The sequence below is a fragment of the Microtus pennsylvanicus genome, chromosome 22 (assembly GCF_037038515.1).
Source record: "Microtus pennsylvanicus isolate mMicPen1 chromosome 22, mMicPen1.hap1, whole genome shotgun sequence".
In the NCBI taxonomy this organism is placed as follows: Eukaryota; Metazoa; Chordata; class Mammalia; order Rodentia; family Cricetidae; genus Microtus; species Microtus pennsylvanicus.
This window is the reverse complement of record NC_134600.1, coordinates 5,041,921-5,058,963: the sequence shown is the minus strand read 5'-3', so window position 1 is coordinate 5,058,963 and position 17,043 is coordinate 5,041,921. Positions and strand designations below refer to the sequence as shown.

The following is a 17,043-nucleotide window of genomic DNA, read 5'->3' as shown; positions in this document are numbered from 1 at the left end:
AAACCGAAGGTTAGCCCTCTTCAACCCAGGATTTAAGCTGGGTACAGACTACAGGGCCAGGGCACGGCCCGCCACTCTTCGGGGCGAGGGCTAGTAGTATTCAATTCTCAAACCTCTGAGTTGTAGAGAACATTTGGTGGCTCTCTCTGACTTGCAAACTGTTGTACGGTCCACACTCACTGGTCTCCCCTTTCCCCAAGCACAGGTATGCGGTGTGGTCACAGTTGCCATGGCTCCGGTTTCGTCTTTTTCCTGTCAGGACAGTGTCTGTGGTACAGGGGCCATCCCATTTCCCTGCCTTCCCTGGCAGGAGACTGCCCCCTCTGCAGGGATGTGGCATTTTGGTTTTGTCTCGAAATTTGCTCCCTGGGGCATAAGCGCAAAGGAGCGTCCTCTGGTACCCTTGGGGGTGACTCACTTCTCCACCCAAAGCCAGACACTGCCTTTGGTCCTTCCCCTCCCGTTCTCAGTGCTCAGCCTCCAAGACCACTAGGCATGGGTTAGATGGATGCCATCTTAGGTTTAGATGAGATAATTATCATGAAAAAAAACCCATAATTGATCCTATTAACAGATTAATCCTGCATGAGAAACCAACTACACGGGCTGTACTTGTCTCCACGCAGAAACAGCATTAGTAACACACACACGGCTGTAACTTTTCTCTCGCTGCACGCAGACACAAGCCTGTTCTTTACTAGCCTATTAATGTCAGATCTTTAAAACCAAGATTTTGCAAATGTAGCCACATGTTCACAGAGCATTTAAAATCCTACAAGCACAGCACCGTGATTTCATTTTCATCGAAACTCAGAAGGATGATAGCGGCGTGGGACCCTCTCTTGGGCACTTTGGAAAGCAAAAGGTGCAGGTGAGGCCTAAACGGTGGGAGGGAGAGGATGTGTGTGAATTTGCAAATGAAAGCAAGTCACAGCCTCACCAAGCTTCCTAATCCCTGCTTAATCAATCCCAGCAATTAAAATAATAGAGCAATAAAGCCCTCCGAGGATCATAGGGATTTCAGCATTGAGTTATGTGCAGATCAGTGTCTTCCCCACAGCTCGGCTCGACTTCTGTCATGACCTGTTGTTATCCAACCAAGAGCTGTTCACGCTGGACGTGAGACTGTCGTGTGCCTTATTGGGAAGTAAAAAGGGTTTTGTTCGTAGTGTTTATTAATATTTTTCTTAACACAGCCTTGGGATTTTATTTCCTTGTTTTATTCTTTTCTCCTTATATTGAAAAGTTAGGTAGTCATGCTAACGTTTCGCGCGCACATAAACTCTGTCCGCTGGGCCTCATTGTGAGCGTTTATAGAGCTAACTGATTTAGTTTTCAGGTCACTCAGTGACACAGTAACTTTTATTGTGACCATTTACAGATGGGACTGATGCACGGGGACGCTGAACTAGCTGTCCGAGCCTGTCTTAGAGCAGCGGTCCAAATCCTCACTCGCACGGTGCTAGTCTCTTTCCTAGCGTGTAAGGAGATCCTAGATATTTCAACTGCCTCAAGAACAGTGTGTTTAGCTGATTAAAAACAGTAGCCACAGTATGTTTATTATGTTTGCAAAGTCAATCTGAATTCTCTCTCTCTCTCTCTCTCTCTCTCTCTCTCTCTCTCACTCACACACACACACACACACACACACGCATCCATCTCCTCTAGTCCTCCAGCAATGTGCTGTCTATGTGTGTACTTTGAGCCTCTAGGACGCACTATGTCATCACCACTTCTGACCCACGCGTTACACTTCTTCTGTACACACTCCTAGGAGCAGAGCGTGAACCCCTCGAGAGGGAGCATCCATCCTGTTCCCTGATCACAGATGGAATGACTGTACCACCAGAGATGAGTGAGGATAAGGGAGAGAAAAGCTGAGCTGGGTGAAGACCCCAGGCCCCAGGAGCCCAGCCTCAGAGCAATGTGACTGTGACCCTAAGCCCCAGGAGCCCAGCCTCAGAGCAATATCACGGTTGACCCTAGGCCCCAGGAGCCCAGCCTCAGAGCAATATCACGGTCATTGTGGTCCTTGAATAACAATTCAATTTCACCCTTTGCAAGAATGTTCAGGATTTTAAAAAGAACACTGGTCAAAAATAATTCCTCTCAATAATTCTGTAAAATCAGACGGCAGCAGCATCCTCAGCCTGAACAAAGGATGGAGTCCTGCTTCTAATCGTCAGCTCCGACAATTAGCACAAAGAAGGACACCTGCTTTTGGCAGTGAAATTCTGCCCGATTCCGATGGTCCCATCGCAGTATGCTCAAGACTCCAGGCTTTGGTGCTCTCAGGCACCCACAAAGCAACATCTGGAGATTACTCCCGAAATTTCGGAAACGGACAGAAGGGCAAATTCCAAATGTCCTCCTACGGCTGGGGAGGAAAGTACGGTCAGGGGTCGGGAGGCGTGGGACGTGGAAACGCTAACTTAGGGTACTGGCCTTCACCGACGTCTCAGGGAGGTAATGCGGGTTTCTCAGCTTGGTGGTGATGTAGAAGCGGAAGTCGGGAGCGTACTCGATCGTGGAGTCGCCAAGCCGGATGCACGTGCTCCCGCCCTGCTTGAAGGTCTGCTTCAGCAGAAGCGGCTCCAGAATCGGGTCCAGTTCTTCACCCACATTTTCTAGCAACACTAGAGGCAGAAAAATAGTCCGTCATCCTTAAGGTACCGACTGTGAACGTTCAAGGCTCAAGTTCTGTTCAGCTCTCCAGATGGCCCTGTTCCTAGCGGCCTAGAAAGTTACCCTCATCTTCTAAGAATACAGAGAAATGAAGTCATAAAAACACTGCCTGCCAGTGGAAAGGACCAGCAAGAGGGTCATGGCCGCCTACCTCCCAGCTCCTTCTACACGCCTGGCTGATGGGCCCCCTGGCCTGGGACTCACTGTATCTAGGCACAGTGACAGAGAAAAGGCATTTCTGTAGCTATTTCAGGGTCTACTGGCCTTTTATTATAAAATAGCTCATCTATATTATAAAACATCTGGAAAATACAGGACATTATAAAGAAATCGGGCAACAAATTCTAATCTGATTATCTTTCTCTCCTCTGTTAAATAGCTTATGTTGACATATGTAAGTTGATGCAAAACTTCATATAACATAATTAGCAGAAAAATAATTTCTATCAATTTTTCTACACATACTTGAGATGAAACAAATATCAATTTCTGTCCTAATTATTTTGCATGATATTATAACGAAATTGCCCTGTGTTATTAAAACTAGCAAACCTATTACTATTCTTTCATTTTTCGACCAGTGCTGCTTTGCATGTTCTATTTGAATATTTTTCTACTCTAAGATATAAGGAACACCCTAAGTAAAACGAAGCATTTCAGAATATTTTCTTCTGATGCCGTTCTAGAAAGGGTCCAGAGACAAAAGGTCCCTGACAGTGTTGAGTGCTTTAGCTAAGTTAAAGGCTTATATGATGCCACTTAAGCTTCTGGGGCAGTCTGTCTCGAATCCAGGAGCCTTGTCAGTGTCCCTTGAAGGGATGGGGGTAATCCGGGCTGGCAAGAGAAGTCTCGGGACGGACAGACTGACAGACACTTGCACTGAGCTTGCAGGCATATTCTTCCTTCCTGGATGGGCCTGGCTGAGGGAATTTCTGAAATTACCTCCCCACCAGTCCCCTCCACGGCTTGGATCTTGGCGAGCAGAGATGCAGCAGGTAACTTCTATGGCCTTATTTTTTCTTTCTGCTCACACTATTTATTTTTATTGTTAAATAACATGAATATATCATGACGAATGACTGTGCTAATTGTCCATGGTCGAGGTTAGACTTTTCCACCATCACTGACGCAGTGAATGCTGCTTTGACTAAAACCCTGTTCCTGGTTCTGCTCCTGCTGGTGGTTCTAGAAGCCCAGTTCACAGCCGATCTTTTGGGGACACTTTAAGACACACTGCAAACTACTTTCCTGGAAAGCAGTGAGACTTCAGGGCTGCAGGGGGCCCTTTCTGGGTGGCTGACAGACCTGGGTACAGTGTTACAGTAGGAACAGGGGCTGGACAGCAGGCTGTCCCTGTAGCTCCCCACAACTTGAGAAGCAGGGACTGTCAGCATCACAACTTAGCGATGTAGACAAGGAGAGGCGACTGAGAAAAGCCAGTTACGCCCGTCCTTGGCACCGCAGCTGTTTTTACTGAGAGGTACAAAGTCCAATTAAACCTGACACTCAGGGCAGGTGTTTCAGCAGCTTCGTTGACTGTAAATAGCAAATGTTATCTACGATTAGGTTCTGCTTGGCCAGAGGCCCTCATAATAACAATGTCAACAACAGAGGACCCATACTCATGTCAAAGGAGCCTCAAGCAGTCCCTGGATGGACGGACGGACGGAGGGACAGCGTGCCTGAGTCACGAGGAATCCTCGTTCACTTTAGACTCTGGCAGTTTTCTCTTCCCCACCTGCAGCTTCGATCTCTTCGGCCAGTGTATTTCAATACCTATCCATATTTGACCCATCAGGAAGGAAGGAACATCATTTGAGAGTATTCGTGAGGGTGACCAATGCCATGTCCACATTTTCCTGTGGGTCTGTGGCAAGGTAAACACCATGGCAGGGGCATTTGGCATTGGAAAGTTGCTTGCCTCATGGCAATCAGACAGTAGAGAGAGAGGGTCAACAAGGGGTCAAAACAAAAATGCATTCTTCAAAGACACGCCACCTACTTCCCACCGCTGTCCCCCTTCTCTAAGTGGCTCACTAATCTATGAACTCTTCCATGGATTAATCATTGGTGAGTTATGTTCTCAACGGCACCACAGCCTGAGGGCCACGCTTCTAACACAGTAGCCTCAGTGAACACTTCCCAGCCGGCAATGTATTTACAGTGCCCCTGGAAAGATAAACTTTGAAAGATCTATTAGATGGAGAGAAGAGGACTCAGGAGACAGGAAAATGGTGCCACATTATCTGAAGGGCTTCCTGTCCCATGTGTTCATCCTTCCACTTCTCTGTCCACCAGCACCTCTGTCTGCCTCTGCATGCAAGCAGAGACCAGGTCTGTCTCGTCCATTCCGATTAACAATGCCCCCCACCCGCCACAATGCTTCGTCCACGGCTATTACAAAATAAATGTCTATCAGTGGGATGAATAAATAAGCAAAAAACTACAAAGTCATTTGGAAGCCTTGACCCAAAGGGAAATGTCAAGGAAACGCTGGCAGTCGAGACAGGAAAATCAGGGAGGCCCAGATATGCTGTAGTTTCAACAGATTGTCTATGCCGATGGAGTTCTTTCTCGGCAATGGTTAACATACTGTGTATACTTTATTAGCAATGTTTATATGGTTAACACACTATATAGAGTTTACTGGTTGAGACAGTATATATAGGTGCAGTTGCACCTTGACTTCCAAGAGCACTGGCTGTAAAACTTTTAAATAGCAGAATCTTTTTTATTTTCCTCCAAAGAAGATTTTAAAAAAAAACTCAGTTATAAAAAGAAGAAGAAGAGAGGCACGTGGCTCTCGTTGAAGTGGAGGTAGGTGGATGAGGTTGGCAAAGCCCTTTGCCTCTCCACCCAGGCTGCCTGTGAAGAACAAGGGATCTGAAGCCACCGTCCCTGAATAGGCCAGTATCTATAGATAACTGCTCAAATGGAAAGAGCTTTAACCACTTGGGTTTTCAAACTTTGACTTGATGGTTAAGTATAAATAGACAGAGCTTACCACCTTTCTAGGAGAACTGAAACTTTTCACTTCTTTCTGATGTTTAACAGTAGAAGGTGTGTTGTTTTTTTTTTTTTAAAAAAAATTAGCCAGAGGCAGAAAAGCTGGGAGTTCTTTGTGGGCACGTACTTCTGGCTAAACCACTGAGCTTTCTCTAACGCTTATCTGACTTCTTAAGAAACTGAAGTGGGTTTTTGTGGCTGAAATTAGGAGTAACAAACACATCTAAACCCCAGTGCCCTGTGTACAATAAACATCTCTAAGTGTTTGTGCAATCTGTTTAGCCCTCGCCCCCACGCACCACGACTTTAGGGTCTCTCCTATTGCAGCTCACGGATGTTGCTCAAGACACCCAAAGTAGCTTTCTCTCCCATGATTGGGGTGCAGAATTTTAAACCAGGAGAGTTCACCTCCATTACCTGTTCTGCTCTATAGCTAACGGGATTAAACATCAGAATAGACGTCTCAGATCAGAGAAGTATCAAGAACGCCAACCAGACGGTGGAAACCCCATCACTTGTCCTTATCATACCAAACATTTCAACATCCATGTTAGGTCATTTACGTTGCTTAGAGAATTTAAGGTGATGATCCCTTCTAGAAATCCTCCCTGATCTTCCTGAATGCATAGAGGCATCACCTGCGGCTTCCTCGTTACCTTTTAAGACGTTACAAATAAGCCACTGGTCACATGCTCAAAGCCAGCACAGCACAGCACAGCCCAGCACAGCACAGCGTGGCCCGAGTCTTTCAAAGCCCCAGGTGTGACGCTCAGCACACTGACATGAGCTACACCACCAACGAAAGCCTAGGGACCAAGTGGTCGCCGTCACCAGAGACTAACCCTACAATACATAGTAAGTCAGTGATGTCTCCTTCACACTACATAGCTGGTGTGCAGGAGGAGAATCTGAGGTAATGATCCAAACACTGAATGGCAGAGGCAGACGCTCTGAATTCAGAACCAAGGGCCCTACCCACCATGGTCACTGGTCCTTACAGGAGAGATGCTCGCCTTCTGTTTTTATTACAATAATACGTGGATGGTTCTGACATCACACGAGCAATTTATTTGAGAGTAGAGATTATGGGCTCTTTTTGTGTAGCTCCTACATCACATACGACACCATAGATACAAGTTACTCTGTTTCCTAGTAGGGTAACTATAGATAAAGTACTGTACACTTTTCTAAAGAGTGAGAACGGAATTTGAATTTTTTCCCATATGGAAATGATAAATGTTTGAGGGTCTAAGTATGTTTTCCATGATTTGACAGAATGTGTGTATATAAACATTACATGGCACATCATGAATGTGTACAATTTTAGGTGTCAATTTAAAATATTTGAAAATGCAAGGATAGCAACTGAATGAAAGACCGTGTGGGTGAGCGTGTCTGTGCTCCGTTCCATAGATACAAAGCCTTATAAATAGATTTAGATTTCTTTCTTCCATGCTTATACTAAAATCCTAAAATCATAATTAAAGTTTGAAAGCAAGCGGTTTGTTAACATGGAAACATGGGTGTTATCGGATGGCTAGCATGCTTATGATGACTCTTACAGCTATACAGCTCTCACTGCAAGAGGGACCTGATGAGCTAACTTCTCCTCGAGTTGCATATGCTATAGCTTCAGAAGTGGTTGTCCTTATTTGGCTAAATTTGGTAAGTTACACCGATTTGAAGCAGGACCCCAGTTAGCTCAGATCACAAGCATCCTGGGCTTCGTGTTGCCAAGTATGACGCCTGCACAAGACCTTGATTAAAAGCAATCCCACCACCTCTCTAATCTCTCCATCGTGAATATCAGATACTAGCGAGGCATGCAAAACCCGGTTGCTTTCCCCGCCACTTTTGTAGCATAATTCAAGAAGGAACAGAAAGTGGAGCTACTGTTGCGTTAAAATAGGATTGGAATTATTAATATTAAATGGGCTTTTAAAGCTGCCAAATATTAATAATGAAAGCTCAAGAAAAGCAAATGGCTGACAACAATGGAAACATCTAAATTAGAGGCGAGCCACAAAAGTACTTTGTCACAAAGGAAACCGCCTTGCCTTCCAGGGGTTAACTGTCTGGGGGTGGTCCTCACGTTTTCTTTGATTATCTATATAAATGACGAGACCGGCAAAGTCATCATTTAACAGCAAGCCTGACAGACGTTTGCGTGCTGACAGTGTCCCGCCCAGGCATTTCCACGCCTGCGCTTGCGACTCAGCTACGTACCGGGTGTGCCGAACTGGATGCAGTTCTCCAGGGTCCTGACATAGTCGGGGTCGTTGAGCTTAATCAGCTGAAGGCTGTTGCTCTTCTCCATGTTCTTGATCCACTTATTGGCCTGGCCTTGAGGGTCTATCATCAGAGGCCACCTTCTCGCATTCCTGGAGGAGCGGGGAGAGAGAATCTGGTTCAGGCCATAACAAGTTTCTGCACCTCCAGTTCCACATGACTGCAAGCTTATCCTTGTTAGTAATATCTTCCTTTCTTTCCTTGAAGTAGGCGCACTGCCAGAAAACTACAGAGGCTGTTCCACAAAGCTAACACACAAATCCTTTCACTCCTTTGGAGATACCAAAGTCTCTAAACCTTAAACCATATGCTTATGATTCATAACTCCAATAAGTTAAAATCATAGTATTTGCTGCTCTTGCACAGTATGCTACAGCGAAACTCCACTTCCCCACTAGGCGCTGATGTTAAATTAATCCTCTGGCCTCCTTAGCAACTGTGTTTTCCTATGTGCTGACATCTGGATAAGAGAAAGAAAAATAATTTGATCCATTTACAGTCAGTTTCTCTATCTCTATCTCTCTTTAGTAAAGAAATAATGATCTTGCTGGGCGGTGGTGGCGCACACCTTTAATCCCAGCACTCAGGGAGGCAGAGGCAGGTGGACCTCTGTGAGGTCGAGGCCAGCCTGGTCTACAGAGTGAGTTCCAGGACAACCAGAGATACACAGAGAAACCCCGTCTCAAAAACAAACAAAAGATGTAATAATCTAAGAAAAAAAAAAAAGAACAGCATAGCTTTCCACCATCAAGTTGCATGACAGTTATGAGCACCACAGTGTTACCACAACCACAGGCCCATCCTTGTTTCAAACACTTGCCTATTTAATGACATCATTGTACACCTGCCTTGTGACTGGGCTTCCTGTGCACAGAAATGAGTTTTTCTGAAGGTCAAGTTCACACCATGGGAGAGCTCATCCCTGCTGGTGGGTGGGGGGGCAAGGTGGAGTGGGGGGATGGGGCGGGGGGTGAAGTGGGGGGCGAGCAAGGTGGGGAGGGGTGGAGTGGGGTGGGAGTAGAGCCAGTTGGGGGGGTGGGGAGGGGCAGGAGGGCGGGGAGGGGCAGGGAGGGGCGGGGAAGTGGCAGGTGGGGATGCCATGTTCTGTTTGCTGCTTACTTGTTCTAATAAAGGCTTAGAACTAGGACATAAATGTAAGCCCCAGACCAGCCTCTGGATAGTGGGTCCCGAGGAAGCCCCACACAGCATGTCAAAGCCTTTCCTGTCTGGGTAGACGTGGGGAAGCATGAGAACTAGAAGACAGTTATTAACTGACTCTCTGATTATTAAAACCAAACTCAGTCGTGCCCAGAGGATGTCACCAGGACACAGGAGCTCACATTCAAAAGTTCTAGAAAAAGTAACCAATAACACAAAGAACCAGGATGTGCTTGCTTCTCAAGCAAACGAAAGGCCCTGAAACAAGCGGAAATAAAAACAGAAAAAAAAAAAAAACAGAGCAGGTAATAGAATTATCCTTTGGGAGGCGGGAGAGTATAGTATAGCACATGGAGAAGAGACATTTCATCATTGAAGTGAAAAAGATAAAATGAATGAAAGGGAAATTTTAGAATTGAAAGGCGGTGTCTGAAACAAAAATTCTACTGTGGGTTCAATAGTAAAAGGAGAGGGGGGACCTCTCCGGGCATCTCCAGACCGCTGAGCACAAAACGGGCAGAGCTGAACAACGGACAGGACAAACTGAACTAGGAAGAGATTTTGAAGAATATTATGTATGCCAATGATTACGATGGCTAAAGTTTTTTTTTGTTGTTTTTTTTTTAAAGAAACCACAACACAGTGGGCTACCTGTAATGTGCCAAGAGGAAAGAACTTGGCCGCCAGACGTGGTGACACAGCCCCATAATCACAACCACTCAGGAGGCAAAGTGGGGATGACAAGGTCAGAGTCTACCTGGACCACTGAGTAAGATCGAGACTAGCCTGGCTAACTCAGGGAGACCCTGCCCCCCAAATAAAAGTGATGGAATAACCACAGACGGTCTGAGGCAGGAGATAAGTGGCGGGCGCTTAGAGAACCCCAGGCGCCAGGTTCTGTCCCTGCCACCAGCACCAAACAACCAAACAGAACTCGATTTCCAGCTCAGCAGTCTCCATGCGGCAAAGCCATCCTTGAGGACTAAAGGCAAAATACAGAGCTCACTTTTGCTCCTCAGCAGCCATGTTCTAGGCAAACGCTAAAGGACTTTTCCTTGACAGGAAGTGATAGAGGAAAACTCGGAATTTTAGAAATGAAGAGATAATGATGAAGTGCCGGTGTGTCCTGAATTGTGTATAAATACTGAAACCTAATCATCATCACCATCGGCAAGGGGTCTGTGTGTGCAACGGGTGCCCCATTGGATAAAGCAGACTGATGGGGTTTAGCTAGTTGTCTCCTAGGCTCAGGCTTGCTTGACTCCCTGTCTGCTGCTGTTCTTGAACGTTCTCCCATGGTACTGGTGTCTTCAACTGCAGCCAGGCTGCACTAATCAGGAAAATGCTCACAACCAGATCTCATGGAGGGCCTTTCTCAGCTGAGGTTCCTTCCTCTCTGAAGACTCTGGCTTGTGTCAAGTCAACACAAAACTAGGCAGCACACAGACTAGAAGAGATTGTCTTTCATCCAGTGAAATCAATACAGCAGCAGCAGTAAGGCCACCTGCAGCTGGATTGGCCTGGACATGCTCAGGGTGCCTGCATCCCCTTAGCCTGCGTGGCCAACAGTGTTCGATTTAATCAGCCCTTTGCAGCAGCACGGTGGAAGCCATTGACAGTGCAATAAGCCAAGGGGGAAAAGGCGAAGGGCACACAGATTAGAAAGGAATTAGAGTGTCACTATGTGCAGACAGCATGATTGCCAATGGACAATACCCCAATAGGCCAACATAAGAGACCAGATGCGTTCTTAAAGTTGCAGGGTACAAAGTCAGTATGCAAATAATCTTTTCTCTAATAGGAGCAGCTAACAGCCAAACAAAAAATCAATACCACTTACAAGAGCAAACAAAAATTAAATACTATGCATACATTAAAAAAAAACAGCAAAATACTTGAAGACCTAAAGGAGGTGGAGAGATTAGTACATTCATCAGTTAGAAGACTACTCAGTTTGTCAGTGTTATCAGGAATATCAATGTAGTCCCAATACAACTTCAAGAGGATATTTTTTAGATATTTACGTTTTACTCTAAAATTTATATTGAGTTAACAACCAGTCAAAATGATTGCTTAAAAGAGAACAAAAAAATGTAAGACATCACCTGACTCAAGACTACCCAAAGTTTCCAGAATCAAGATGATCCAGTTCTGTCTGGATCACAGCCAGCCTACAGAATCCAGCAGCAGAGCCACATGCATAGGGACAGTACATTTTCAACCAAGATACAGAGCTGAAACTGATGGGGAAAAATAAGTCGATGTTTATTTATTCATTTGTACATGTGTATGTGTTGATGGAGGTCAAAGGACAGCCTATAGGAGTCTGTTTTCTCATTCAGCCTTGCCGGTCCTTGGGTTGTCAACCTCAACAGCTAGCCGGTACCTGCTGAGCCAGCCCATTCAGCCCTCAAACATTTTTGAATTTATAAATCTTTAAAATCCATTGTTTGCAAATGGAACCGGCATCTGCTAGCAGTTACTGCTCCAACGTGGACAGTTTGTGGAAAGAGTGGTTGTGGAAAGAGAATTCTTTATTTTTAATTTTACTTTTTTAAAAATTTATTTATTTAAGATTTCTGCCTCCTCCCTGCCACCGCCTCCCATTTCCCCCTCTCCCCCGATCAAGTCCCCCTCCCTCATCAGCTCGAAGAGCAATCAGGGTTCCCTGACCTGTGGGAAGCCCAAGGACCGCCCACCTCCATCCAGGTCTAGTAAGGTGAGCATCCAAACTGCCTAGGCTCCCCCAAAGCCAGTACATGCAGTAGGAGAGAATTCTTATTTAATGCTCTTCAGGGTTTTTGAAAGCTGCAGATTTCTTTTCATGATAATTCACCTCCACAGCAGCAGGCCCAGAAGGACCAGGATTTGAACAGCTGAGGGCTAGGCTGGTCTAGGGCCTTCCTTGAGGCCTCAGGTAGGAACTTCCTTAGTTCCTTGTCTAAAAGGAACTTAACTTGGCAGAGCCAGTAATGGCCTGGGGCCAGGGCCTTGGGGGAATCCCAGCTCTTCCCAACCCCCAGGGGTCACTGTGTGCCAGCTCTCTGCTGCACTCGGGTACCTGGTGTTGCCTTCGGGCAACCTGCTCTATCAGCTCGCTGCTGACTTCACATCGCTGTATGATGCTTCTTGCTGACATTGCCCCAATAAGATGCTGTGTTTCCTCACAAATGTGCTTGAATGGGCAGCTTGTGCAAGCTCGCCCAATCCCAAACTTTTCTCTCCTCTGTACCTTCTCATCCCCTGGTCATCTTCCCCTTTAGGACCTTGTCACAAGGTCAGCTAACAGTGGTACATTTCAGCGAGTTCTGCAGTTTTCATCCCAACACAGAAACACACACACACACACACACACACACACGTAAATATGAATGAGAAAGAGTGATTATAGCTACTGAAATAAATATGCCTCTCTCCTACAGAAAAACCAAAGTCTGCTTCTCAAAACAATTAGGGTACCTATGGGTTTGGTATACTTACCAAGCAGTTAAATAATACTCAGTTTTATTCAAGAAATGTCCAGATACAATCCAATTATAGTCACCCCATCATTGACTTTTGAAAGTCAAGGACTTTTAAGTGTTAATAGCCTCCAAAGTTAATTATATTCTAACTTGTCCAGATTTTATAGGTTCCTCGAGTTTTCCTAAAGGATCAATGCGGTACTCAGCTAAAGTAATCTGTATTAAGCACTCAGCCTGGGATTGGGTTATCAGTAAGTGCCCAGCATTAGGGATCACCACCACCAAGCAAGCATCTTTGGGAAACAGAAGGCAGCATTATGCAAGTAACCAAGACGTGTGTCCAATGTTTTAAAATGATGCCTTCAACATCTGTCCCGAAAGCTCTCGGTAGACGATGGCCAAACACACTGACAAAGGAATAGATAGTGAACAATACTGTCTCCTTCCCAGTGAAGGTGTTACCGTAAGATTTACAAACACTTCGATTTTTCTATAAATGAATAATAACAATGTAGGGGGCATGGGCACTGATAAACCTCTGCTGCCCAGGAGAGAGAGGGAGGTAGTGAGGGGTGGGGAGAGAGAGATTACACAGGTGTGAGCTACCTGGAAAAGCGATCATTGACATTGGAAAATCTTAAAAGTAAGAAATATTAACCAACAGTTGAGTATGAAACATGAATTGAAATCTGACAAGACCCAAGTGGGATGGCAGGTTAGGAATGGGACGTGATTCGGCTTCTAATGGATATAATAGATACGGGCATCTTTTGGTAGGAAGAACAAAGGGCCATGGATTAAAAATTAAAGGTAATAAAGACTTCTATAAATAACAAAAGCATGATTGAGATAAAAGCATGGTTCTTCCGGAGGCAATCAACTAGAAACGCAGGTGCTGGAAGAGAGGCGTGTTTTCTGAGCGGGAACAATAGCCACTAGGCATCCGTGTCAGGATAACCCAATGAGCGTGATGACAGAACAGTGGAACTTTACTTCAGGTGGTCGTTTTTATAAGTAGCACACAGCAGAAAATGGAGGGCACCTATCCGTTATCCGTTCTGAGATTTGATAGCAAGGCTCCCACTATATTCCTTGAACTACTCTCATTTCTGTTTCTTTGGTTGTTTCTGCAGTAAACAAATAAATGGAATCCAAGGGTCCTGAATGCTTCCTACTGATGGCAGAGCGGAGCTGCCTCCTACTGATGCTAAGAACCCTTGGTGCTGCTCCTCACACTCCTACAATCAAACGCTTGGCCAGGTCAGAAGACAAGGCTGTCAACTTGGAAATAAAAGCGATATCTGCTCTCACACTGGGACAGGTTGACTCGTGTGACCTGGAGAAGAGGGTGTGGCTGGACACCTAGCGTCCCCTGACCCCATCTCCATGTCTTTTTCATCACCAGGAGATTCTGTGAAGGGCGCTTACTATCTGAAAGCTCTGATCAGCCCATGGAATGAGCCATGAGTCAAACCTTCCCCACAACAGGGACGAGGACAGATTTTGGAACAATGAAGACAATTAGCATCAAATACCCACCACTGTGTATCTATTAATTTTTTATAAGAAAGAGGACTTGTGTTTTATGGGAATAAAAACTCTGCTCTTTTATTATAATATTAACAGAAAGATTGTTCATATTTCATACAGTTAATTAGCAAACATTTCAATACTGTGAACACTTGCTAGATAAAATTGCTAAAAAGGTTTGCAAATAAATATATCTACTAATTAGATAGTAAAGACCATTTGTGAGAAAAGATTGTTTTCTTACATTATAATGATCCCATTATCGATGGAAAATGAGTCAGAGGGCAATCCAGCAATATTCCAAGCTCGAATTGTCACAGCTTCTCCCAGAGTCCCCATAAGAGAATAGTCATCTGAGCAGGGGATGTCTCTTCCTTTGCACGATTCTGACCACTCCTTGGTTTGGTTCTTTAAAGTATTCACAGAAAAATATAGACTTGAGTTGGTGGACAGTTGCCAAAGGAATCATATCTAAACTCCTCAATAACTCTTTATTTACCGGGAAAACCAACTACTATTGTTTCTGATGCCCAGAAATGACTTGGGTATTGTGATGATTTGAATAGGTGTGGCTCCCATAGACTCATGTGTTTGAATGCTTGGCCTATAGGGATGTGTAGGTTTGCCGTTGTTGGAGGAAGTGTGTCACTGTGGGGGTGGGCTCTGAGGTCTCATATGCTCAAATGACACCCAGTGTGGGACACAGTTCACTTCCTGTTGCCTGTGGATCAAGATGTAGAACTCTCAGCTCCTTCTCCAGTATTATGTCTGCCTCCATGCTTCCCACCATGATGATAATAGACCAGACCTATGTTTTCCTTGATAAGAGTTGCCATGATCATGGCGTCTCTTCACAGCAATAGAAACCCTAACTAAGACAGCTATCAAACCTTTCTCAAAATTATAATTAAGAAAGTACTCAAGGGCTGGGCGGTTGTGGCCCACGCCTTTAATCCCAGTACTCAGGAGGCAGAGGCAGGCGGATCTCTGTGACTTCAAGGCCAGCCTGGTCTACAAGAGCTAGCTCCAGGACAGGCTCCAAAGCTACAGAGAATCCCTGTCTCGAAAAACAAAACAAAAAAGTACTCAAATTAAAATTAACTGTAATCAGTGGTGACCCAAATCCTAGATGGACCCTGTGACAAAGTCGGTGTTTTGTATTGGAAAGAACATTTACTGTGCACTATTCTAAAGTTTACATTTACAAAGTAGCCGACATTCTCTGGTTTAGCTTCATTTCTGCTGTTAAGATAAAATAACAAGAAAGATCAGCATGGGGGGAAATGGGTAATTTCGTTCTCAATTAAATTCGAGGCGGCAGGAACTTAGAGTAGCTATCACAACCACAGGTGAGAACTGAGTGAGGTTGACTGTCTGCATGCCTCCCCTGCTCCGCTCACGTTCTCCAGAGCCTACTGCATAAACAGTGCTGCCCACGTCCAGAGTGGATCCACTCACTTCAACTAACCCAATTAAGAAAATCCCTCACGGGCATGCTCACGGACCAAGCCGATGGAGACTCTCTATGTGACTGTAGATTGTGTCAAGCTGACAGTTAAAAATAACCATTGTGTCCTCCATGTAGTGTGCCTATTTTATTTGGATTATAAATATACAGAAAACACTATAGTATTATAATAGGAACCTAAACCTGTGGAACGGGTAGAGGACACAGAAAACATCTATTTCTGGCTCCCACGTGCTCTGTAGGAAGGATCCCCTAAAGGCTATGGGGCTCTACAAAGGGTCAGGCCACACTGTGAATCTTGCCCTGTTTAGAGGCATGGTCTGTTATGCTGCCCTGGAACCAGGAGAGTGATCAATACGGGTTACAGACCAAAAGCTTCAGAAATGGTAAGAGACCCGACTGAGAGGAGAATAGGAGCAGACAACAGGAGGATGTCCATAAGCAAAGTGGACAAGGGAATGTACGAGATGCTGGCACCTGTTTGGGCGAATGGGGATGCCCTGTGTGTACGCAGGTGGTGCTGGGAAGGGCGTGGCTGTCACAATCCTCCCCCTCAGGTTCTTACTTAGTGGGCTGTGTCAACGCTCTAGTTTTGTGCATAAAGGTCACGGTAGTAGGGTCAGGGGTTCATGACCTTATGCTGTTAGTGTTATGTAGAATGTCCCAGATCTCCGTTAGTAATAGCATTACAGAAGACATTGTTTTCCCCCACTGCACCCCAGCAGTAGTACACAATTTCAGTTATTCATCTACCAAGGATGGCATCTTTTACGACTTCATTAAAGCCAGGCTCTGTCTCATGATTATAGGATGTGAACATGGCTTCTTTGGAAGTTAGAATACAACCCAAATGCATGAATGAAAAGCAGAGTTCTGCAGCCACGAGTGCATGGCAGGTGTTTTTAGGGGAAGGGCTGCAGCAAGCTGGAGCAAGGGTTGGTTAATAGGATCAGCTAGATTTCGTGTACTTCCTGGGGATTATGTATCTAGATAATCCTGTGGACCTCACAAGAGGGTTCCCTGGGAAACTTGGGTAATTTGAGGACCTCTAACAGTGGCCCCCTGCCCTTCAGGTGTGCTAGAGTCTAGAGAGGGAAATCACTGAGCTCAGGGCTCAGCGCACAACACATGCAGAAGCGCAGGCTTTACCCAGGGCTGAAACCAATGGAGACTACAGTTGGGAGATACGGTTTCGCCCGCCCTTCGAGCTTTTCCAGTGCCAGTGACCGTTTCTGCCCTTTGTAGGGAGACACCTGGTGACCAGGAAGACACCCCGGCCTCTAATCTTTTCATATTATGTCACCACTGTTATTTTTTAAGATGTTGTCAACACTACCTTATACGAGGTTCTCTGTGTGCCCTCCTGCCCCACCTTCCCATCCTCTTCGGAGGATTTCCTGGTATTTTTTTAAAGATGTATTTCAGGCTTTTATGGTAACATGC

At 45.3% G+C, this 17,043-nt stretch overlaps 1 protein-coding gene across 1 annotated transcript in view; it reads right to left on the bottom strand.

Moving 5' to 3' along the window:
* The window catches only part of Dnah7 (dynein axonemal heavy chain 7), a 194,700-nt gene that overhangs the window by 49,444 nt on the left and 128,213 nt on the right, over positions 1 to 17,043 (bottom strand). The window contains exons 47-49 of the mRNA XM_075956368.1: positions 14,377 to 14,540; positions 7,918 to 8,072; positions 2,446 to 2,636 (exon numbers count right to left, since the gene is read on the bottom strand). Of these exons, the coding sequence (XP_075812483.1) occupies positions 2,446 to 2,636; positions 7,918 to 8,072; positions 14,377 to 14,540 (510 nt within the window). The remainder of the gene's footprint in view (positions 1 to 2,445; positions 2,637 to 7,917; positions 8,073 to 14,376; positions 14,541 to 17,043) is intronic.